We start from the raw sequence: 22,329 nt of genomic DNA, 5'->3' as shown, positions 1-22,329 counted from the left end.
CAACAATATTGCAGACACAACATAAGTTTTATATTTTTTCAATATCCCGAAGATAACAGGAGTTAGGAAAAAACAGCTAGAATGAAAAAAACACCTCTGACATTCCAAGACTAACAGGCTACCTGCTGCCCCCAGGCATGCTGGGAGTTTGTGAGTGTAGCGATGATTTCTCCAAGCCTGACCGACAGTGTGGCCAGCTGGTCGTCCTGACACCTGTGATTTGGCTGTCTGTCAGAAACACAGCACGCGATGCTAATCTGACTTCAAAGAGGGGGGGGGGGCACCTCGTGAATCAGCCCAGGACCTGAGGACTGATCACTGCTGACAGCAGGAATGAGCCCTGGCTACCGACCTCCTCGTTTTGGCCTGGGGCCACCCCTCTGTCAGGGGCACACCAGTCGCGGTGCTTCTGCGCTAATGCTAACGGTACACTAATGCTGACAGTATCCTCAGGGAATCCACGTGAAAATATCATGCTCTCCAGACCTCTGGTGTAATATCACCTCATTTGGAGTACAAAAGGGAAATGTCGTCCCAACGTTCGGCTAAATTACTGGTCGGGCTGCCGTTGGTAATCACTGTTAGCGCCTGGCACCCTATTGAGTGTGAGCAGCGAAGACTGTCTGTCCTCCTGTGTGTTGTCCTGTCTGTTGTCATATATTGTATGTGGCAGTGTATCTGCACCATTCAAAAATAAGTACAGACGCTCCTCTACTTACGAATGAGATACGTTCCGAATGGCCGTTCGTAACTTGAAATGTTTATTATTCAGCATCATTTTAAGGGTATACGCAAGTTCAACGAACTCACAGACAGGAAACAGGAGCCCAATGAACACAATTTGGACTTACAGTCCTCTTCGTTCGTATGTCTGAAAGTTCGTAAGTTGAAAGTTCGTAAGTAGGGGAGTGTCTGTAATCACAAGTACAACATGTGTAAATGACAGATAAATGTTCTGGTATCCTGCACATTATCATCCCACCTCTCCCAGGAAGTTCCAGTCCTGCAAATTGACAGCAGCTCCCTGACACCCGTGAATGATGCGGAATGTTCCGGAAATCTGTCCTCCCGCTATTCAGTGGCGGTAAAATCAGCCAGAAAGAAAAATCCAGCAAATTTTCAGCCACGCTGTCATGCCAGTCAATGAATTTTACTACCAATGTGCCCCCCCACCCCCCCATGCTATTCCGGTATTTCCTGATGGAAATTTGCCTTGGGGGAGGATGGGGTACTTTTGAACAAAAAAAACCATAGTATATGCAAAAAACCATAAATACTGCACTATATGGTATAACTGTAATACCGCCCAGGCCTAGCCTACACCCCCCTCCCCCGGTTGTCCCTCATCGGCCACCCTGAAATCAGTATATCCCTATGCCTTCGATGGGACATCTGCCACCGTCATCCTTACCAATGCAGTTCTATGCTTTACACACCAGAGCTTCTGTCCCGAGGACTCAGAACGCAGTGTCTGAGCACCAAGATGCCAGAAAGATCTTTTTTCTAGGCTGAAGTGACTAATCTGCCTTTCTGAGCGATGGGATTAGAGACAGGATGCTGGCTGGACCTTAGACCAGCCAACAGGATCGGAGCCCCACAGTCCTGCTTAAACCTGCAGTGGCAGACAAGCAGCAGCTGTTCTGTAAGGTGGTGATGCTGACAGCGGCATTGGTTCTGTCTGTGCTCTGTCAATGCTCTGTCTGTGCTGTCTGTGCTCTGTCAATGCTCTGTCTGTGCTGTCTGTGCTCTGTCAATGCTCTGTCTGTGCTGTCTGTGCTCTGTCAATGCTCTGTCTGTGCTGTCTGTGCTCTGTCAATGCTCTGTCTGTGCTGTCTGTGCTCTGTCTGTGCTGTCTGTGCTCTGTCGATGCTCTGACTCTGTTGATGCTCTGACTGTGCAGTCTGTGCCCTGTCGATGCTCTGACTGTGCAGTCTGTGCCCTGTTGATGCTTTGTCTGTGCTCTGTCTGTGCTGTCTGTGCTCTGTCCATGCTGTCTATGCACTTTTTGTGCTGTCTGGGCTTTGTCTTTGCTAACAGCCCTCTGTCTATGAAGTCTGTGCTCTGTTGATGCTTTGTCTGTGCTCTGTCTGTGCGGCCTGTGCTCTGTCGATGCTCTGACTGTGCAGTCTGTGCTCTGTCCATGCTGTCTATGCTCTGTTTGTGCTGTCTGGGCTTTGTCTTTGCTAACCGCCCTCTGTCTGTGAAGTCTGTGCTCTATACTTTGTCTGTGCTGTCTGTGCTCTATGCTCTGTCTCTGCTCTGTCTGTGGAGTCTGTGCTCTGTCTGTACTGTCTGTGCTCTACGCTCTGACTGTGCTCTGCCTGTGCTGTCTGCACCCCATCTAGAGGTGGGTTTGTGAAGTGGGTCACTGGATGTCAGGTCCTCATTAGCACATAAGCTGAGGGTAATCTCAAACCGATTAAAAGTTGAAAAAGCAAAGCCCAACCGAGCAGCTTAATGCAGGGCTGCCAAACACATCTGGCGTGACAATCACGCTTTCAGATGCTCACGCAAGAAATCATATGGCAAATCTGTATTATTTCATTATAACCCTACATCTAAAACATTGTGGCAGTTCGCAACCCCTACAGACTATTTACAAGGTAATGAAACTCTTACATACAGGTAAATGTATGTGCATTTTTGTGCAGCCTTGTCTTAAACTGAAAATCTCACTCCAACCAGCTGACTGAAGCTGGCAAACCTGTTAATGAGTCTGGAATTGAAATGTGAATGGGAGGCTTGAATACACATTAAATAAGGTGAACAGGATACTTTGTGGGGCAGCATAAGAGAAAAACAATTTTAGAGACACAAGATAAATTGAGTCAAAAATATAAAAGTAATGCAGTGTGATGTTTTACGGTGTCAGCAGTGATATATGAACAAGTTGTAATGCAAAAAATCTGTGTTCATAACTTAAGATGGATTGGAGAACAAAACAACAGATCACACAGTTCACATGTGGTTTTTATTCATTTGTTTGAGAGACTGAATTACAGTAACAAGACTGCAGTATTTATCAAATAGCCATCCCCATATGTAAAGTCACCCTAAACAGATAATTATATATTCACAAGGCAACAAGTACATGCCAGACATTTACATAAACAGTTTTGTAACCTGTCTGTATTCATTTAGAATATTTATTTATAACCCGCAGACATTTGGCTGTGAAGTGTGTTATTTTTTTCCCCCACAAATGTAACCAAATGTGAGTCGTTACGCACAAAAGATAAAAGAGTGAAACACGTGAAGTAAAACCAGATGACCAAAAGACATGAGGAATCTTTGTGCTGGATGCATTTTAGCTCAGTCTGCTTAAGTGACTTTGATTAGCATCGTTGCACTGTCACGTTGGTGTATAACCACAGCCCTGGGGCATCGCTATGAGCCCCAATTCTGTGGAGATTCCCTTTACATACACGCGGAATAACATCAAATAACAGCAGCACTTTCCAGAACCGTGTCCAAGGCCCAGCTTGCTACTGAAACATCAAATACAGCTTCAGCAGCGAGTCGTGTTTAGTTATTCCGTCACCCTTTTCAGTTATCCAGCTATCCCTTGGTCCTTTTTTTTTCTTAGCAGAAAATCTCAGAAAAAAATGTTGCTGTAAATCATGACAGCTGTAAAGCCGAATAATGAAAAAAGAACGATGAAAAAGCAAATTGTCTTCTCTAACCCTGTGAGATTTGCACAGTCCTCCATGCATGTATATGAAAATCACTCGAAATATTACTTTCCTAGTTTAAAACTGTCCTCACCTATAGCACCCCCCCCCCCCACACACACACACACACACATGTGACAATGGAAGGTTTTGTGTGGGATTAAATATATGAAAAAGTGACCTGGGACACAGAACTCAGGAGGAAAAGGGGAGAAGTGAAGACACAGTAAAGGAAAGAGCGCAGTAAGGGAAAGAGTGCAGCAGAAGTGGAAAATTCAGGTTCAGAAAGTACAAATCCAGACTAAGGTTTTGTTTCAACCAACCAGTTAAGTATAAAGAGTCACAGTCACAGAGTACTCAGCTGGTTGGTTGAAACAAAATCTTGGTCTGGATTTCTACTTTCTGGACCTGAACTTTCCACCTCTGGAGCGCAGTAATGCAAAGAGCACAGGAAGAAGAACGCTGCAGGCTTGGCCAAAGGCACCTGGACAGCATGGCCGCGCATCATCACCACTGATGAAGGTCAGTATGGAGGATCCCAGTCCTATCTACAGGGTGTAAACAGAAGTCAGGGAAAGCGGATGACCTTTGACCTGTGGGGTCTGCCATTTTCCTGTCCAGCCCGACGTGGCCCTTATATAATCACAGCTGTGAGGAGACGGAAGCAGATCAGGAGGTCCAGGGGGATGGGCGGCTGCACGTCGTTGCCGTCAAGGCGGAGGTATCGCAGCCGCGGGATCTGGTCCTCAGTGTAGCTGTCTGGGGCATCGGTGGGACCAGGGCAGATGCTGGTCCCATTCACACCTAAGGCATGGAAAAGCATTTAGCTCGCTAACAGCACCTTAGCAAGAGGGATGGTCAAACATGGAGCACTTAAAACCAAGGTTAATATACATCAGTGAGAAAACACTGCTAAGGTGTCATTTTCTATCCATCATAGGTGGGCTATGAACCCCAAACCCCAGAGCTGTGAGGTAATAGTGCTATTAAATGTGCCACCCTTAAGCAACTGTATTCCTTAGCTTAAATGTCATGTTCTCCCAGTATTTGTGCAGGTTTCCTTTGAGTACTCCATGCAAAAACACACAGACAGATAAGATTGTGTATGGCCTGTGACGAACTGACATCCTGTCCAGGATGTGCCCTGCCTTGTGTCATCCGATTCCTAGGATGAACTTCAAGATCTCCCTGAGGTGTATTGGACAAGTGCTTATGGAAATGGAAGGCTAGATGTCCGCAGGGTCATATGGTGTTTCACAACATGCGTGCTTGGCCATACTTGAGTTCTCATATACCCGTTTTGCGTCATCTTCCATTGCCGAAGACCAGTTCTAATACTCAAGAACAGAAGTATGGGATTAGAAGTACAGGATAGTAAATATCCCCCCATGTCATTCTTGCCCTGCCCCAAATATCAAGGATACATCAGTTGCATCCTCGCCAAACAAGACCAGTCCCATGATTCATTGTGTCCAATTTGAATTTTAATTAGGCTGTCCCCAACCAATCAGCACTCACTTTTGATCAGGTTGTGGCTGAGATGCAGCTGCTCCAAGCTTGCTGGGATTTGGGGCACCTCAGTCAGCTGATTGTGTGACAGCTGCAGGTCAAGGATGCTGGACATTTTGAAGATGTCCTTGGGTAGCCCGCCGTTAGCAAGCTTGTTGCGGTTCAGCCGGAGAAAGGCGATCTTGGGTAGGCCGTTAAAGTAGCCGGCGGGGATCTTCTCTATGCTGTTGCTGTCCAGGAAAATCTGGATGGTTGTGGCGGGCAGGCGGGGCGGCATGTTCCTCAAGCTGTTCTTAGCCAGGTTGATCTGGACCAGGCTGGTGAGCCCCTTCAGGTTGGCCTCCATCACAGCGTCATCCTGCAGCTGGTTGGCATGGAGATCCAGCAGCGCCAGGCGGCTCAGTTTGGCAAACACACCTGGGGGGATCTTAGAGATGCGGTTTCGGGAAAGGCGGAGCTGCTCTAAGTTGGGGGGCAGTGGAGTGGGAACCCTGGTCATCAGGTTGTCCTCCATGTAGAGGTACAGGAGGGCTGGTAGACCCTCCAGTGCCCCTTCCTTTAAACCCTCACTGGTGATCTTGTTGTGGTTAAGGTTGAGCCACCGCAGCTGGGTGGCGTTGCTGAAGGCTTCCTTCAAGATGGTCTCGATCTGGTTGTTCTGCAGGTACAGGTAGCGGGTGTGTGGTGGGATTGTGGGGATGCTCTTCAGGTCTTTGCCGTCACAGTACATGGCGCTGGGGATGCTGGGCGGGCAGTGGCACTCTTTGGGGCAGACCCTCATCTGCTCCAGGTAGTCCTCATATGGCAGGTCCTGGGCACGGCCCGTGTGGGCCGTCAGCAGAGCAGAAACCGCAAGCAGAAGAACCAGCATCTCTGCATACAAGCCTGTTGGGAGCAGAAACACACATGGTCTGCTGAATTAGCACCTGTCCTGTACGCTAAATGATGAACCTGTTGCTCTATTGTTAAGTCCACTTTAGAGCTTAACTGCCTTTAAATATTGAGCCGCACTCTCACACTGTCCAGGGACAGCTTTGCTCTTATCCCCTGAGATGGTCAAGGGACACTGGTTCACAGTTTGCCTTGGGTATCTTCTCAATGCTGCCTAGGAGGGCAGAAGGCAGAAGAGATGTGTCACCTACCTCTGGAAGGTGTATGCTCATTATTGGCATCACCTACATAACCGAAACTGCTGAAAGAGCAGGCATACAGATTAGCAGACAAACCATTCGCCAAGGAAAAGTAGCATCACAAAGGACTTATGGGGAGTGCGGTCAGACTGATTCACATGATATGACTTTGAGATGCAGTCGGGTGCCCCAGGCTGTTACGGATCAACGCCTGGGCCTCATTTTAATGACATGATGGTTTCTGTGGCTGAACCCGGGAAAAGTGAGAGTTTCAACCTGTAGAGGAAGGAAAGAGTCAAGAACGGGAAATTCATTTCTTCAGATCCACATCTGCTGCCCAGTGATATTCCTAAGGGTTGCTTCTCCTAGTCATCTGGACCCAATTTTGTCTAGGTTTTCATTTTCTGGCCCCTGGCTGGGGTCAGAAAGAGACACAGGGCTGTTGGCAGACAGCAGTCCAGCAGCCTGGTCTACAGGTTTCTGCACCCAGAACTTTCACATTGGCCATGATTCTGTAAGTCCTTCTGGAAAGACATTCTTGCAACAACAAAGATTCGGATCATATGGAAAGGTCCAGAATATACATACAGATGGGAGCATAATAGGAAAATTTTTCATATAACAGCTTATGAGTAAGACAGATAATGGTGTAACAATGGGAGTGGACTGGATAGAATTGGACTGCAGCATTGCCATGGATTCTTAGATATTTCCGAAAAAATAATAATGGCGGAACTGGATGAATACATGGATCAGCAGCTAACCAAACGAAACGAAAGCTGGTGAGTGAATCGGTCCCAATAACCGATGCAAAATGCTACACAATTAGTTTTGAAATTCTTGAAAACTTTTGTAACCTCCAATACCTCTGAGAGACGCTCGTAATTAATATCTCCGTGAATACTCTTTTGGTGCTTCTTGATCAAACCTGCCAGCCGTGATCCTTATACACCCACACACGCCATCTGACAACCAAGAACATTTACCATCAACACATCACTTTGTCTAAAAATACACAAACACACACTCACAAACACAAAGGCCCACCCTTCACACATCATCTTAAATGCACGTTTTGGCTGTAAACGCACCTCTGGTCCAGTGGCTCCTGTATCAGTCCTGAGAAACTGTCCCCGTGGCAGAAGTGGCGCCCCCTAGCCTGTGTTTGTAGCAGATGCTGAGCTCTAGGTGTCCCCTGAGCTAATCACAATCACCTCAACCTGAGTGGCACCATGCCATCACACTCAGTCAGTGTCTGCCGTACCCCGGCACAGGGCGTCTCATGTCACCATCCTCCTCTTTTGGAGTTTTGTCCAGTCGCCTTTACCCCCACCCCACCCACCCCCCCTGCTCCACTCTGCCTCATTTCCTGCCCCTTCAAGTGAAAATGAAAAGATCATGGGTCCAGCTGCCCAAAATCCATTTCATTTTAAAGGGGCGAGGCTCTTGTTTGCTTACAAAAGCATTTTTTCCTGTTTTCAGGGCATTTGTAACGCAGCCACCAGATAAGGCATTGATGTAGCAAAGCTGATAGCTACAAAAAGAGCTTCTATCAGCTACAGTTGGCTGATTAACTTAAATCACCCAAGTCAAGACACAGGACACAACCGACAATCTGTAGGGCTGCATTTATCATGTCGAGCTCCCCGGGACTAGCTCAGTCCGAGCTGGGGACTCCTGTCCGTGCTTGGCTCTGTCATCGCAGAAGCTGCCTCAGGAAACGAGACCTGTCTGGACAGGCCGGTGGAATGACAGCTGGAGCATTTTGCCGGCTCTGACAAAGAGAAGTGCAGGACATCGGTCCAGGTGTCACTTCTCAGAGGTTTAAGAGTGACTAGGTGGCTAGGGGACAAGGCAGATATCACCATCTAATGTCTTTAGGTGGCTAGGGGACAAGGCTGGTATCATCATCTAATGTCTTTAGGTGGCTTGGGGACAAGGCAGATATCACCATCTAATGTCTTTAGGTGGCTTGGGGACAGGGCTGGTATCACCATCTAATGTCTTTAGGTGGCTTGGGGACAGGGCTGGTATCACCATCTAATGTCTTTAGGTGGCTAGGGAACAGGGCTGGTATCACCATCTAATGTCTTTAGGTGGCTTGGGGACAGGGCTGGTATCACCATCTAATGTCTTTAGGTGGCTAGGGGACAGGGCTGGTATCACCATCTAATGTCTTTAGGTGGCTAGTAGTCAAGGCTGGTATCACCATCTAATGTCTTTAGGTGGCTTGGGGACAGGGCTGGTATCACCATCTAATGTCTTTAGGTGGCTAGGAGTCAAGGCTGGTATCACCATCTAATGTCTTTAGCTGGCTAGGGGACAGGGCTGGTATCACCATCTAATGTCTTTAGGTGGCTTGGGGACAGGGCTGGTATCACCATCTAATGCCTTTAGGTGGCTTGGGGACAGGGCTGGTATCACCATCTAATGTCTTTAGCTGGCTAGGGGACAGGGCTGGTATCACCATCTAATGTCTTTAGGTGGCTTGGGGACAGGGCTGGTATCACCATCTAATGCCTTTAGATAGCCATTACTCCAGTCTAACTAATAAAGGGACCATAATCTCTTGTTGTTTATTAGAGTGTGTACCTCACCTGGCCAGAATTAAGCTATAATAACCACATTGGTGTTGCTCTGTAACACGGCGTAAACATTATCAGTGCTGGGAAAATGACAGCCACCTCTAACTGCAAGACCCCCACCCTGCACCTCTTTCGCAGCTAACTCAGTGATTCCCTGCAGCAGCCCCCAGCGTTTGATTTAGAATGGTAGGTGGGGTCTGACAGGTACAGTACGGAAGAAGATATGCTGTACATATGTCTTTAGCAGGACATGCTTCAGCATTGCTTGGAAATACAATGCGGCCGGGGAATTCTTTCAGTATTTACACAGTCAGAGGGACGCTGACCAAACGTGTCCGAGTGCGAGTCTCCTCAGCTCCATAGTTAAATAAGCAAGGAGTTCACGGTTTGGGTAAACGCTACAGAAAACAAAAGCTGGGCTCCAGCTCTCTGGCTAAGGAGGAACACATGTTGAAGGAATATGATGACTACGGTTTCCTGGAAAAGGCTCGGCAACCAAGCCAAGTATGTTAATTACATCAAGCGTTTCACGGGGGGGTGCTGGAGTCGGCCCTGCACGGTGACTTTGCCGAACTCTCCATCCTCGAGTCTCCTGTGCGCAACCTGAGCTGGTGCTCCTCTAAATGCAACGACATCCAACATATGTCTCCAGAACCTGGTCTTCTCTAGAATTACAAAGCTCTAAATGCATCTGCACCCAACATGTGTCTTCCAATCCAAGCCTTCTCTAGAATTACAAACCTCTAAACAAATTGAACCTATGCTTTCAAAACTTGGACACGCACTCATCAAGTAAGCAAATCCTTTTGGTTAGTTTCTATGTACTCTTCCTGGATCTGTCGCTGTCTGAATACCATAGGGTGACTGCGAGAGTCACCTGCTCGATGCTGATTTGCCGAGACTGGACCCAAACGGCTTTGGGTTCCCGCCAAGCCCCACAGCTGCTTTTGAATCTCGCCTGAATTGAGGAGGTGACGGCTAAGCGACGCGCATGCAAATACATCCACAGAAGAGGAACGTTCTAGAGAGGAACCTGAGGAGCCAGTAGACGAACAAAAAATAATACTATAGCCATCACTGCTTAACGCACAGCCAGAAGACGACCCAAGAGTGGTCCGACACAGCCCAGCTCCCCCTACAAAAACCTCACATGGGGTTACCTGGTTTCCTAATGTGTCTGGGCATGAGCTGGAGGGTCTTGTGGCAGCAGCGGGATCCCGTCCAGAGCTGACTCCCATCCACACAGGAAGAGCTTATCAGACTTGTGTTGTTGCTTCCATGAACTCCCCTAGGGTTGTACCTTTCCACGTACACTGCTTATGAACGTGGTGGGTGGGGGGATGGGCTTGCGCTGGCTAAACTGATGTTTTTTGTGCCCCCCCCCTTCTCTATACAGAAAAGGCCCCCCCAGTTCTCACCATTGACACCCCACCCCAACACAGGTAACCCTTTCAGTCTTATGAAATACCAGTCATTCCACCCCATCCCAGAATGATGTTTTTATGGTCAATGAGAGACAGCACCCCCCCCCCCCCAGGGTGCTAATTATCTTCAGCAGCCATTCAGTGTGGGACAGGAGCTGGGGTGGGGGTGGTGGGTTGTCGGATCGAGGAAATGCTTTTCTTTTGTTGAAACATTTAGCATTAAGCTAATGAGGTTGATGTGGATGTGAGGGCCTGGGGGGAGGGGTGGGGGGGTTAGTCTGCAGACAAACAATTTGCTGGGGGGTCAGTGCTGGAAGATGGCGAGGTGTTATTCTTCCTGAAGCTGGAGCCTTCTCCAGTTGTCCAATGGAACGGCTGCTTTTCTCCACCCTGGGTCACGGTGTGTGATGGGCTCTCCTCTCCACTGCTGGCCGGCCTTTCTGGGGCAGATGAAAAGCAGACTGAGGACCCCAGGGCCTTTCGGGGTGGGACTGTGGGGGATTGAACATTCTTCAGGCAGATGGAGCAGAAAGGCAGACTGCGAGGGGCATGGGGAGGGGGGGCAGGCTGGCTGTCCGCCTCACACGGGGGGGGGGGGGGGCGGGGGGGCGGGACGTGTGGGTTTAGGGGGCATAAAGGAGACAGTCACAGTGCATCTGCACGCAAACACGCTCACAGTTTATATCCACTGCTCAGAACGAGGGGATTAGACTCAGCCTCATGAGCATGATTGTTATTGTCAGATGATAAGAATGTGGCACACATTGAATTTTTCACCTGCTAGACAGGCCAGCCAACAGGAAGTGACCTCCGACTTCACTTCTTGTGCGAATACTTTCATACCGTTGCTTTATTTGATCCTCCCTCAGAAGCAGCCTGGCGTGCCGTGCCCTCCCGGAAGACGATACAGCCCGCTAGCATCTGCGCACACAAAGTGGACGCTTGTATTGAGGCGGCTCCGTCGCCGAGGGGCTGTTTTTCAATTTCTGGTCCCTACATTCACATAAAGGCCTGGGTTATGCAACCCGGTGAAGTAGCGGGCAAACTGCAGAGTCCGGCCCAGAATCAGCAGAGCTTTGGAAATCATGGCTTACAGTCGAAATGTTTTGCGTCATCGGGTCAGCACAAAGTGAGTGTTTCTTCATGTGTAATGTACTAGTGTGATCATGATCCAAGTGTGATAAGGGGAGCATATTTGTGTCAAAATTCTCTCCACCTCCAGGATTGTGGTGTGATGCTCCACCCTTGATAAAAAAACATGTTCCACTGCACATATCCACTGAAACAAGACTCAGTCGCAGGAGGAAAAGCAAGGTTAGTTACACATGCCAAACCCCACGACGGTGTTGACTTAGCCCCTTCGTGAAAGTCATACTTCACGTTTCGGTTTACATTTGATTTGGCTCCAGCACCTTCGCTACGGCTGCACACAGATGTAACACAAACCCTACACGCCTCTTATGTCTGCGCAAGACCTCGTTGTTGCTCAAAGGATCCTGACAATGCCATTTTCACCTATCATGTGCGATTGACCATGCAGACAGAATGCCTTTCTGATTCCAAGCTTGCATTATTGAGGTCCTGTAAAAGAAACAAAAAAAGAGCAAAAAACAAAAAGTAGCTGTTGGGCACCATTTAGGACATTGCTCTCTCGGTTTCTCAACATATTATTCACGTTGAGCTCTGTGAAGATCGTGCTGCCCTCTGTAACTTATCCAAAGTAACAGACTAACTAGGCCCACCTGTTTGAATACTTTAAACAATCAGGCCTGATTGTCAGGGTGGTCATGCCTTAACCTCTGGAAAACTTCTGGAAAAAATGAAGCATTTATTGCAATCAGTCTATAAAAGGTGAGTTACATAAATTTGCCAAGCTGATTGTTTTGTAAATCAGTTTTATTTATATAGTTTTATACTGTTACAGCAAATTCTTTCATGAGCCAGTCAAACCTCACAACATGACAAACCGTGGAACCCGAGACTTCAAATACCAGCGTTTTATCACACGAGGTTTTGATATGCAAGTAACGGAATAGTTGTATAAATGTTAACAGCTGCTACAGAACGAGTGAATGGAATATTCTTGACCAGAAGCATTTAGCACAGAACGACAAAATGCCAAGACATCAAGAATAATTCTGAACAATTTCACTCAACAGTTTTATTCAGTGTCCATCTTGACAGAAATAAAGAAATCATGGGCAGGAGCGTTATGGGATTTTGATGACTGATGTTTTTCTATAAGGTTTTACAATAGCTCATTTTTAAAGTAAGGAAACTTCATCAATTTCCCTTTCCAGTATATGGCACACATGAACGGGACTGTTTCCTTACCTGCAGGTCTGTTTTAAGTACAGCATTGGGCTGTGTACCATATAAAATATGAAAGTATTAAAAACAAGGAAAAAGGGAACAAAAGAGGCACCAGACTCTTCAAAAACATTATATATATTGCATAGCTATTCTGCATTAAACAATAACAGCTTGTCATGAAACAATATGTACTTTATCTAAAGATCTAGGGTTTATGTGTGTACTAGCTTTTAAGTTAAAAGTACTTAGGACAGAGCATGATGTTATTGCTTTGTGTAAAGCATACGTTGTTAATACTGTTATGATTGGTGCAATTTATGTGCAGTAAAAGCCTATTGTAGGCTTTGTAGGGAAACTACCAAAGAATGCCTGTGTCATTGCAAAACTGTCGGTCATAAACAATGGACAGTAGAGAATAGCAAGGGATATTGTGGTTTAGCGTCAGCATTACTATATTCTGAAAGCTGCTTGTTTGTGATAACTGATAAAGTGTTTCATTTGAATGTACCAGATGGTTTACAGTGGGAATTCTGGATGCCGGCTAAATATCTGAGAAGTCAAAACACACAAACAAATGATGATTCATTTGCCCTTCATTGTCCCATTATCTGGTTCATTGTGAGACTAACTGGGGAGGGGGTGGGAGGTGGTTTAAATTAAACAAAATTCCATGGGTGTGTCATTCAACTGAGGCTGCATTCCTATGTTTGTAGCTATAGAATTCAGGGTTAGGGTTAGGGTTAGGGTTAGCAGGGGACTGTAGCAGGAAAATATATTTCTTTACAACAAGAGAATTCCTAAGTTTACATCCAGGAAATTCAAAGGATCACAGGCGGGCAAGGATTGTAGTTAGAGAATCCTTAGGTTTGTGACCACAGGACTCCCAGGTTCGTAGCTAGAAAATTCATAATTTTATAAGGAGAGCAATTCTAGATTTAAAGGCCAAAGGTTTGTAGCTGGAGAGACAGGGGAGTGTACCTTCATTCATAGCTAAAGTCGAGAGAGGATAGGGAGCAGGATGAAGGCATGTAAAGGTCTCTATTCGAAGACAATCTCGGTGGCCTGACGCAGGCAGTTGCTCGTGTCAAACGGCATGTCCTGGTGGGTGATCTGGTTCATGTCCAGGCGGAGGTGTTTCAGACGGGAGTAGTTCAGGGGTCCGGTGAACTTGCAGAAGCTGCTTAGCTCAAATTCTGGAGAACAAACAGACCCATGACAGTAGTCTCTACTAGAAAAATGTGATGACTCTTAGCATTGTTAAGCTAGATAGGCTACCAAGCAAAATTTAATATTGTGTTGAGCATTCTTCTAAATCACTTATCTGCATTCAAGTGACATTAGAGATATCTATTCATTATAAATAATCAAGCCATTAAACTCTACCCATAAAATATAGTGTGTTTACCTGTTTAAAATGGGTTAAATGTGCATCTGGGAGGGCACTAAGTCATGTTACCGAGGGATGTACAAATGAATTCAGAACATTGCCAGAAGAAAGAAACTCACTGTTGATCTCGTTGACCTGCAGATAAAGCTGTTCCAGGTTTTCATGGACCTCAGGGATGGACTGGAGCTTGTTGAAGGAGAGGTCCAGCTCGATGAGAGATGAGACATTGAAGACACCCGCGGGGATCCCTGTGTTGGTCAGCTGGTTGTGGGAGACACGGAGATACTTCAGGGCTGGCAACTTCTGCAGGTAGCCACTGCTGATGCTGTCAATGTTGTTGTAATCAGCATATAAGATCTCCAGGGTATTTGGCAGCCCTGCAGGCAGCTTCTTGAGCTTATTTTTGCTGACGTCCACCGAGATCAGGGATTTGAGGCCCTTGAAGGTCCCAGCAAGGCCCTCAGTGGTCAGCTCATTGCCGTGCAGGTCCACATTGGTGAGATTTTCCAAGCCCGTGAGAGTGTTGGCAGGGAACTTGGTCATCTTGTTCTCGATCATCTTCAGCTCATTCAGACTCTTCGCAAGTGGCCCCACGGGCTCCGTCAGCTGGTTGTAGCTGAAGAACAGCTTCTCCAGCTTGACCAGTTTATCGATGGAGCCCTTGGCGATCTTGTTGCTGGGGATCTGGTTATGGTCTAGGACGAGCCAGCGGAGGTCAGTGGCATTGTCGAAGACGCCCGCCTTGATTTCCTCAATCTGGTTGTTCTGCAGGTAGAGGTACTTGATGCCTGAGGGCACGATGGGGATGAAGCGGAGTTTGCGGCCATCGCAGTACATGGCACTGGGGAACATGATGGGACACTCGCATTCCTGTGCGCAGTTGGGCCCCGACGGACCCAGTAAGGATGAGGGCTGGTAGTAGTCATACTCCCCATAGTACTGGCACAGGGCTCCACCAGCCAGCGCTGCCAACATGCACACAAGGAGCATGGTCATCCTTCTGTCCAAGGGATCTAAAGCTGATCTGTCCCAGACACAAACACAACAGAGACATTCCATTTAGTTTCATAACAAACAACTTAGACCATGACAGTTATGGTGACTGGTAGGATATCCCTACACTGAGTGGGCGTAACTTCCCAGGGGCTGTTGTGAAACTATGCTGAGTGATGTGGACAGTGTTCAGTGTCAGTAGACAGTGTCAGTAGACAGTGTCAGTAGACAGTGCCAGTGGACAATGTCAGTGTCAGTAGACAGTGTCAGTGGACAGTGTCAGTGTCAGTGTCAGTGGACAGTGTTCAGTGTCAGTAGACAGTGTCAGTGGACAGTGTTCAGTGTCAGTAGACAGTGCCAGTAGACAGTGCCAGTGGACAATGTCAGTGTCAGTAGACAGCGTCAGTGGACAGTGTCAGTGTCAGTAGACAGTGTCAGTGAACAAAGTCAAAGGACTATAATAGGAAATGGAAGGGCCACCTGAGAAGCCTAATGTCACGTCATTTCCAGAAAATCTCAAAACTCATGCTGCAGTAAATCCACTGGCAAAACAGAACCTACTTAGCATTACCTGAGTGACGGTTTGTCTGCTTATAAGAATGATGTGTCCCCCTTTCATCATTAAGTATAATAACCACAATATATAAATATTTGCTGGAAAGCTCAGTATCTATAAGCTGAATTCTCCAGTTGCATTTATGCTATTGCACAGCAACATCAAAAAACAGTAAAACGGATTCATGGAAATATCAGATACACAGGTAAAGCAGCCTGAATCAGCCGCCAGGGTTGTGGGTGTCAACAATCAGTATTTCCACCACCCTGGACTGTACATGACAGGGATAGAGTCTACGCAAATCAGACAGAGGCGGAGCACATGGAGGGATGAGGAGATTCGCTCATTTGTCTAGAAGTATGTAGTCAGTCTGCGCCAAACCCTTCCCAAACCTCACAGCAATTAAGAACCCTAAAAGCATGATGTCCATATATCTCAAATTTGCAGAAATTCATTGGCTGCTCCACTGTCAGACTTTCACTGCGGACTCTGTGTATAATGTCCTACAGACCAACAGTCTGCATGAACTCCAGTATCTGCTAAGGTGATTAAAGCCAGATGGCTTTCTGCAGCAGACCATGTGAGAAGGTGATTATGAGTAAAAATGAAAAACACATCTTTAATCGGAGCTTCCTCTCATTCACTGTGATGCACAATCACACCAGTGACGGCACTATTAAAGCCAAGCTGACATGAAGAACTCTCTTTGTAACTAACCATGCATCCAGCCAAAGAGATATGGGACAGATTGTCCAGGGAGATGCTCAGTCTATCTGCAAGACCCTCTACGGCACCACCGGACACTCAGAGAATGAGAACGCTGCCATATTGCATCTTATATGAGTGATGGTTAACGCCAAATAATGGTTTGACTGCAGCTAGAGTAACAGCGCTGAGCCTCAACAAGGAGGAATTCAGTATGTTTCAGGTGAGGCTTAAGGAGCAGAAAGGGGAAGGGAAGAGAGCGGGACAGTAAATGGAGAGAAGCAAGCAGCATGCGCTCAGGCTCAGGCTTACCTTAATGTGGCGATGTGGGCCAGGAGGGTGCAGCCCCTAGTTAGCTGCAGGTAAAGCTGAGTTCTTTCAGGAGAACAGGGTCTCTGGAGGAAGGGAGAGAGAGGGGGAGAGACAGGGAGCCAGGGTGAACAAGAGAGAGAGAGACAGAGAGAGAGAGAGAGAGAGAGAGCGTGGGCTTCTGACAGACAGATGGAAAGAGAGAAAGGCGAAGGGAAAGACTTTGCCAGACCTCTGTGGTCCTGGAACTGAGAGAATGCAGCAGGCAGACTGGAGAGTCACTCTGGACTGTAAAACAGGGATATGGGCAACGCAGGCTGAGCTACGAAGTCCGCGAGAGTCATCACCCTCTCTGATGAGATACAGGTGTTTCCTGACGGGCTCAGCGGGAGTCCTATCAGGCTGGGGAGTCGCAAACCATGGGCTCATCGGCATATATACCTGTCTGGTCAGAGAGAGCGCCCCCCTCAATTATGCCGTCCCACATGTGTTTTTGCTATAAGTCTCCCGCCAACCTCAGAAATGCAAATATATACGTATTGTTTATGAACTCCAAACATATGGTTTTATGTTAGACAAAAGTGCTTAAAGAATACTTGATTAAAAGAAATGAAAAAAGAAAACATCTGGAAGAGGTCCTCTTTAAAAAAAAGAAACTTGGGAAAACAGTGATTTGGGAAAACAGTGATTTAAAACGTCTGGGAGGCAGCTGCCTCTGATTAAACAGAATAAAATTGCACCAAATGTGGGATGTTCTTGGGAGAAAGCAGCAAAAACTCAGCCAAGCACAATTTACATAAGTCTTTATTCCACACCCCTCTGTTTTCAGGACATGGTGCCTTCCATCACGGAACATGGTATGACCCGTGTCCAACTTCTTGCAGATGCTGGGGATAAATCAGAGGCCTCTCACATCAAAAAGGTCTGCTCTGACTCTACTGCGTGACTTTGAAGCCTGCAGCATTTAATTACGCGTATGAATGGTCAAAATGCAGTTTTCCATTTTGAAAAAAGTTGACACCCCCCTCATTCATCCCATCCTTGCTCTGTTCCATTTTCCTGCCTCCCAGAGTTTGGGCTAAAGTGCAGAAGATACTCTCAAATTTCATTGACAAACTGTTCAGGGGCCAAATTTCCAGATATGTAGTAATATGTACCCCACCACATAATAGCTCGACAGTTTTACTTACACAAAAATGTTCTGAGGGCAGAAGTAAAAATGATTAGTTCAGAGATATAACCAATCAGGTTGTAGAGGAGGTGGGTCCAAGCAACTAGAGGAGGCAGGACCAACCAATCAGATGTCTTGGCCCCACCTGCTCTACTTGCTTGGACCCACCTCTGCTACAATCTGATTGGTTATCTCTCCGAACCAATCATTTTACCTTCTGCTCTCAGAATGTTTTTGTGTAAGTAAATCTCTCACTAGCCACATAATACTCCACAAATACACAATTTTTGGCACAATTACATTTTTTTCATAGTAGTTTTAACACCATATTGCAGCTATAATCATGTGAATATTGATTTTTATGTCAACATTTTTACCTACTATAGAGACCAAAGGTTTCCACAAGTTACATATCATTGGTCAGTTATTGTGTCAGTTTAAGTGGATGTCCAATCAGACTTACCTATGATTTCTCCTTGGTCCACCTGTGATTATGGGTCACCTTTTTCCTCTTTAAATTACATGGCCTACAGTGTGTAAACATGAAAGACCAGAATATCCTCTCTTCTCTAAACATAATTCTGTGCTGACTTCCCTGAATTACAATTTCAGCAAATACCACTGTCTACTGTCCACTGCACCATCATCTCAATGACTGTACATCTATCATCAAAGACCTCCCTGCTGGTAAGAGGTGCACTCTACTAGTCAGCTTTAAGTTGCCCTCCTCAGACCGGTGCTTTTTATACCTGGCAATCTGTGCTGGTGTTGCTTTTTGCCTAAGCACGTCATTGAATGAATTAAACCTAAGGGGGTTTCTCATTACCAAGAACGCAAAAGTTGTACTTGTAGTCTTGGCAATAGCGGTCTTGCAGTCTTGCCTCCCAAGAATGAACTTAGGACCCAATGAATGATGGGATTGTTCTCATTTGGTGAGGATACAGCCGATGTATTCTTGATATCTGGGGCATGGCAAGAACGACATCCGGGGATCTTTACCATCCTCTGTACCTATGTTCTTAGTATTGGAAGTGGTCTTCAGCAATGGAGGATGATGTAGGACGGGTACACAAGTAGTCAAGTATGCACATTGAGAAGAATCCACTTTGCCTTTAACCTCTGTGCTGTAGTAGCTATAAAGTGAAAAAGTCCAAAAAATACCTGTAAACACTGCAGCACAGTCCCGATTGGAGATCCCTGACTTGTGATTCAAATACAGAGTAGAGATGCGTGGGGCAATTGTGTTTCCTTCTTGTGTTCCTCTGTTCCATCTTGCTCTCCATAAGACACACAGACGCACCTACAGGTGAGAGCAAGCTGGCAAAGTATGTCAGAGCCGTAACATATGGAGTCCATTGGAACGGAGCAAATGCCAGATAAACTACGTCATAAAAGCTGTTTTTAAACTTCTGAATCTTCTTTGACTACATAACCTACTGGCAATCAGGGAAGCCATCTTTCCGTTCGTTTCCGCTTGTTTTTTTTGGTCGTTAGAGACAAAAAGCCTAAAACGGAGTACAATCCGACACTTACCATGTCCGTATTTTCCTGTGGGACACGCTGAGGAATTTGTGACTCCATGTTTAGATGAGCTGTGCCCTCAGTGGCTGTAAACATATGAAACCGAATTCATAACGATGCCGGGTTTCTGCTAAAGTCTAACTTTCCCATTTTCTCAATTACCCTTATACATTGCCAAGGAAATTCATTGATATGTTAATGTATTTCTGGTAACTGTGACTTTATTTGTCTGTTAATTAGGTTTACAAGTTTGATTTCCTACTGATATTCTGTCCTTAGATTTTCTGTTGTTCAGGTAGCTTTAATAAGCAATTATTACAATTTATACATTTAAATTAGTAGTAATCAAATAACTCATATTTTAATAGTAGTTTATACATGCATCTTAAAATCTGCAGGATTCTGGTCTGTAATGATGAGAGGGTTCGTCTATAAAAACCTGACAAAAATTCAGCCACAGTCGCTTACAAATTAATTTTCCACTTACTGCTTATTTCTACCTCTTGTGACATTTACGCATCTGGTCTGGGGGGGTAGAGGCCCACAGCGTCGAACCACAGCAGCCCTGCAGCCGAGGGAGAAGCAGAGAAGTTTCCATTTTGTTATGCAATGTGAATTTTCCACGGCCCCCATCCTCTCCACCGCTGGCTTTTCTGTGGCAATGACTGGACGTGCTGTCCTTTGAAGGTACCATAAAGACATTGGATCAAGTGTCTAATTTTAGAAAAAACAATAACTTTTTTCAATAAATTCCCGAGGAATACTTTACATTTTTTGAGATTTTTCTATTGGTTGGAACTGGTTTCGTATTTTTAATTATGTTTTTTCTTACTGCTGTTATAGAAAAGTGCCTGTTCCTCTCCTCAAGTCTGTTAGTCTGTTAACCCCAAATAAAGCTCCCTTCCCCCCCAGCCCGTGTGTCATGTGGAGAAGTTGGCCTTCACGACTGAAGCAAGCCTAAAAAACATGAATAACATTTAGCCTGATCTAGGATCAGTCGGGCAGCATGGCGGCTCAGTTGACAGCACTGTGGCCTCGTACCTGCATCTGATCCCGGTTGTTCCTGTGGGTGTCCCCCTTAGTCCAAAAGTATGCAGATTTGGCAATTTACAGTCCTAAACTGCCCATAGTGCGTGGATTCTGTGATTGACCTGCTGTTCCCTGCTTTGCACGCTGCACATCTTTGAACATGCTCCAGGGCCCAGGTTCGCCATGACCCTGTACTGTAGAAGGGATGAATTGAACTTCATTGACCATTTGCATTTATGATAAGGTATATTCTAGTTAAACATGCAATTACTCAAATGAAAGGCTGCAGTGTTACGTTTGCACCAACTGGAGTTCTCGTGGCATGTGGCTGTCCATGCTGAAGCCCGTGGAAAAACACAGTTGCTCATCATCTGCAGGTTTCACTCTGCACCAGGGGGCCCACGCTGCTTCAGAAGGTGGTGCGTTTTTTTCCAGGGAGCTGGCCAGTCTTCCCAGTGCGTGACTGAGCGTGCTCGTGTACTGTCTTTGCAAGTTTTCTCATGTGGATCACCGGTCACGCTGGTCACCTGCGGCCATCTTTGGTGTACCCCACCTGCACGACAAGCTCTCGTAGCTACACATACCCAACTCCACCTGCAGATGGATCACAGACTTCCTGACCAACAGGAAGCAACATGTGAAGATGGGGAAACATATTTCTATCTCTCTGACCATCAGCACCGGATCGCCGCAAGGCTGCGTCCTTTCTCCCCTCCTATTCTCCCTCTACACAAACAGCTGCACCTCCATCCACCCGTCTGTCAAGCTCCTGAAATTTGCAGATGACACCACCCTCATCGGACTCATCTCTGATGGGGACGAGTCTGCCTACAGACAGGAGATTGATCGCCTGGTGTCCTGGTGCAATGGGAATAACCTTGAGCTCAACGCCCTGAAGACCTGTGGAGATGATTGTGGACTTCAGGAAAAGCTCTGCCCCACCTCTACCCGTCTTCCTGCTCGGCTCACCAGTCACCCCTGGGGAGTATTTCCGCTTCCTGGGCACCACGATCAGCAAGTCCTTAAGTGGGAGATGAACATCTGTTCTCTCACCAAAAAAGCTCAACAGAGAATGTTCTTCCTGAGGCAGCTGAAGAAAGACTAATCTACCAAAGACTATGACGGTGCACTTCTACACTGCCATCATTGAGTCCATCCTCATCATCGTCTGATACCCTGCTGCCACTGCCAAGGACAAGAGCAGACTAAAGCGCATCATCCACTCTGCTGGGAAGACGATCGGCTGCAACCTTCCATCTTTACAGGACCTGTACGAGTCCAGGTCCTTGAAAAGAGCAGGAAGGATTATGGCCGATTCCTCTCACCCTGGTCACAAACTCCTTCATACTCTCCCCTCTGGCAGAAGGTTGCGGTCCATTGGGACCAAAACATCACGCCATAGGAACAGTTTCTTCCCCAACATGGCCCGCCTCATCAATAAGGCCAGGAACACTCGCTCAAATACTATTTCCCCATCCTAGCACAAGCATGCACTCTATATACACTTTGTATATATTTCCACTGCTGTATCATATTCCATGTACAATAACTATTTATTTTAGTACTTGTACATACTCTATGTATATATATTTATATATTAACCACCTCACCTCTCGAAGTCTGGCACCAACCACCAAATTCTGGCACCAACAAGCAAATTCCTTGTATGTGTGAACGTACTTGGCAATAAACTCGATTCTGATTCTGATTCTGTTGAGAATGCTGGTCACTGGTGGCCATCTTTTGCATACCCCAGCTGTCGAGAATGCTGCTCACCGGCGGCCATCTTTGATGTACCCCAGCTGTCGAGAATGCTGGTCACCAGCGGCCATCATCGGCGTATCCCAGCTGTTGAGAATGTCGGCCATTTACGGGAACGGACTCCGGTGACTGTGATGTCAGCACGTCTCCAGACTTGTCCATCATTTTGAGGCACATTTCAGGATAAAGAGGGAGGTGTATTCCTGTGGTGTGAGCTTTCTGCCCCAATCACTGCTGCCGTCCTTCATTGCCCCTCCTGCGTTTT

The 22,329-nt window shown here is 46.5% G+C and overlaps 2 protein-coding genes across 8 annotated transcripts; both read right to left on the bottom strand.

The window, feature by feature from the left end:
* Positions 1 to 2,952: 2,952 nt before the first annotated feature.
* Positions 2,953 to 10,170, bottom strand: kera (keratocan). 6 transcript variants are annotated; one of them, XM_023831118.1, is made up of 3 exons: positions 10,056 to 10,170; positions 5,190 to 6,065; positions 2,953 to 4,475 (listed from the first exon to the last, which is right to left on the bottom strand). In XM_023831118.1, exons 1-3 carry the CDS (start codon positions 10,078 to 10,080, stop codon positions 4,306 to 4,308), a joined length of 1,071 nt encoding a protein of 356 aa, XP_023686886.1. In that variant the 5' UTR covers positions 10,081 to 10,170; the 3' UTR covers positions 2,953 to 4,305. The 6 variants fall into 6 exon arrangements, with proteins under 6 accessions (XP_023686886.1, XP_023686887.1, XP_023686889.1 ...); XM_023831119.1 differs by lacking the exon at positions 10,056 to 10,170 and adding an exon at positions 6,198 to 7,593; XM_023831121.1 differs by lacking the exon at positions 10,056 to 10,170 and adding an exon at positions 7,177 to 7,593.
* Positions 10,171 to 12,197: 2,027 nt separating this feature from the next.
* On the bottom strand, positions 12,198 to 19,801 carry lum (lumican). 2 transcript variants are annotated; one of them, XM_072709239.1, is made up of 5 exons: positions 19,762 to 19,801; positions 19,287 to 19,360; positions 16,586 to 16,668; positions 14,139 to 15,043; positions 12,198 to 13,825 (listed from the first exon to the last, which is right to left on the bottom strand). In XM_072709239.1, exons 1-5 carry the CDS (start codon positions 19,784 to 19,786, stop codon positions 13,671 to 13,673), a joined length of 1,242 nt encoding a protein of 413 aa, XP_072565340.1. In that variant the 5' UTR covers positions 19,787 to 19,801; the 3' UTR covers positions 12,198 to 13,670. The 2 variants fall into 2 exon arrangements, with proteins under 2 accessions (XP_072565340.1, XP_072565346.1); XM_072709245.1 differs by lacking the exons at positions 19,287 to 19,360; positions 19,762 to 19,801 and adding an exon at positions 16,815 to 16,985.
* Between the last annotated feature and the right edge of the window lie 2,528 nt (positions 19,802 to 22,329).

Source organism: Paramormyrops kingsleyae, chromosome 1, assembly GCF_048594095.1.
Source record: "Paramormyrops kingsleyae isolate MSU_618 chromosome 1, PKINGS_0.4, whole genome shotgun sequence".
NCBI lineage: Eukaryota > Metazoa > Chordata > Actinopteri > Osteoglossiformes > Mormyridae > Paramormyrops > Paramormyrops kingsleyae.
This window is presented reverse-complemented; position numbering and strand designations above follow the sequence as displayed.

Coding starts and splice junctions, on each gene's coding strand:
- lum (XM_072709239.1), bottom strand. CDS start 19,786: ATGTCACAAGAGGTAGAAATAAGCA. Junction 19,361..19,761: donor ACAAGAGGTAGAAATAAGCA/GTAAGTGGAAAA, acceptor ATATGTTTACAG/CCACTGAGGGCACAGCTCAT. Junction 15,044..16,585: donor GCCCACATCGCCACATTAAG/GTAAGCCTGAGC, acceptor TGTCTGGGACAG/ATCAGCTTTAGATCCCTTGG.
- kera (XM_023831118.1), bottom strand. CDS start 10,080: ATGCCCAGACACATTAGGAAACCAG. Junction 6,066..10,055: donor CAGACACATTAGGAAACCAG/GTAACCCCATGT, acceptor TGCTCCCAACAG/GCTTGTATGCAGAGATGCTG. Junction 4,476..5,189: donor CAGCCACAACCTGATCAAAA/GTGAGTGCTGAT, acceptor TCCATGCCTTAG/GTGTGAATGGGACCAGCATC.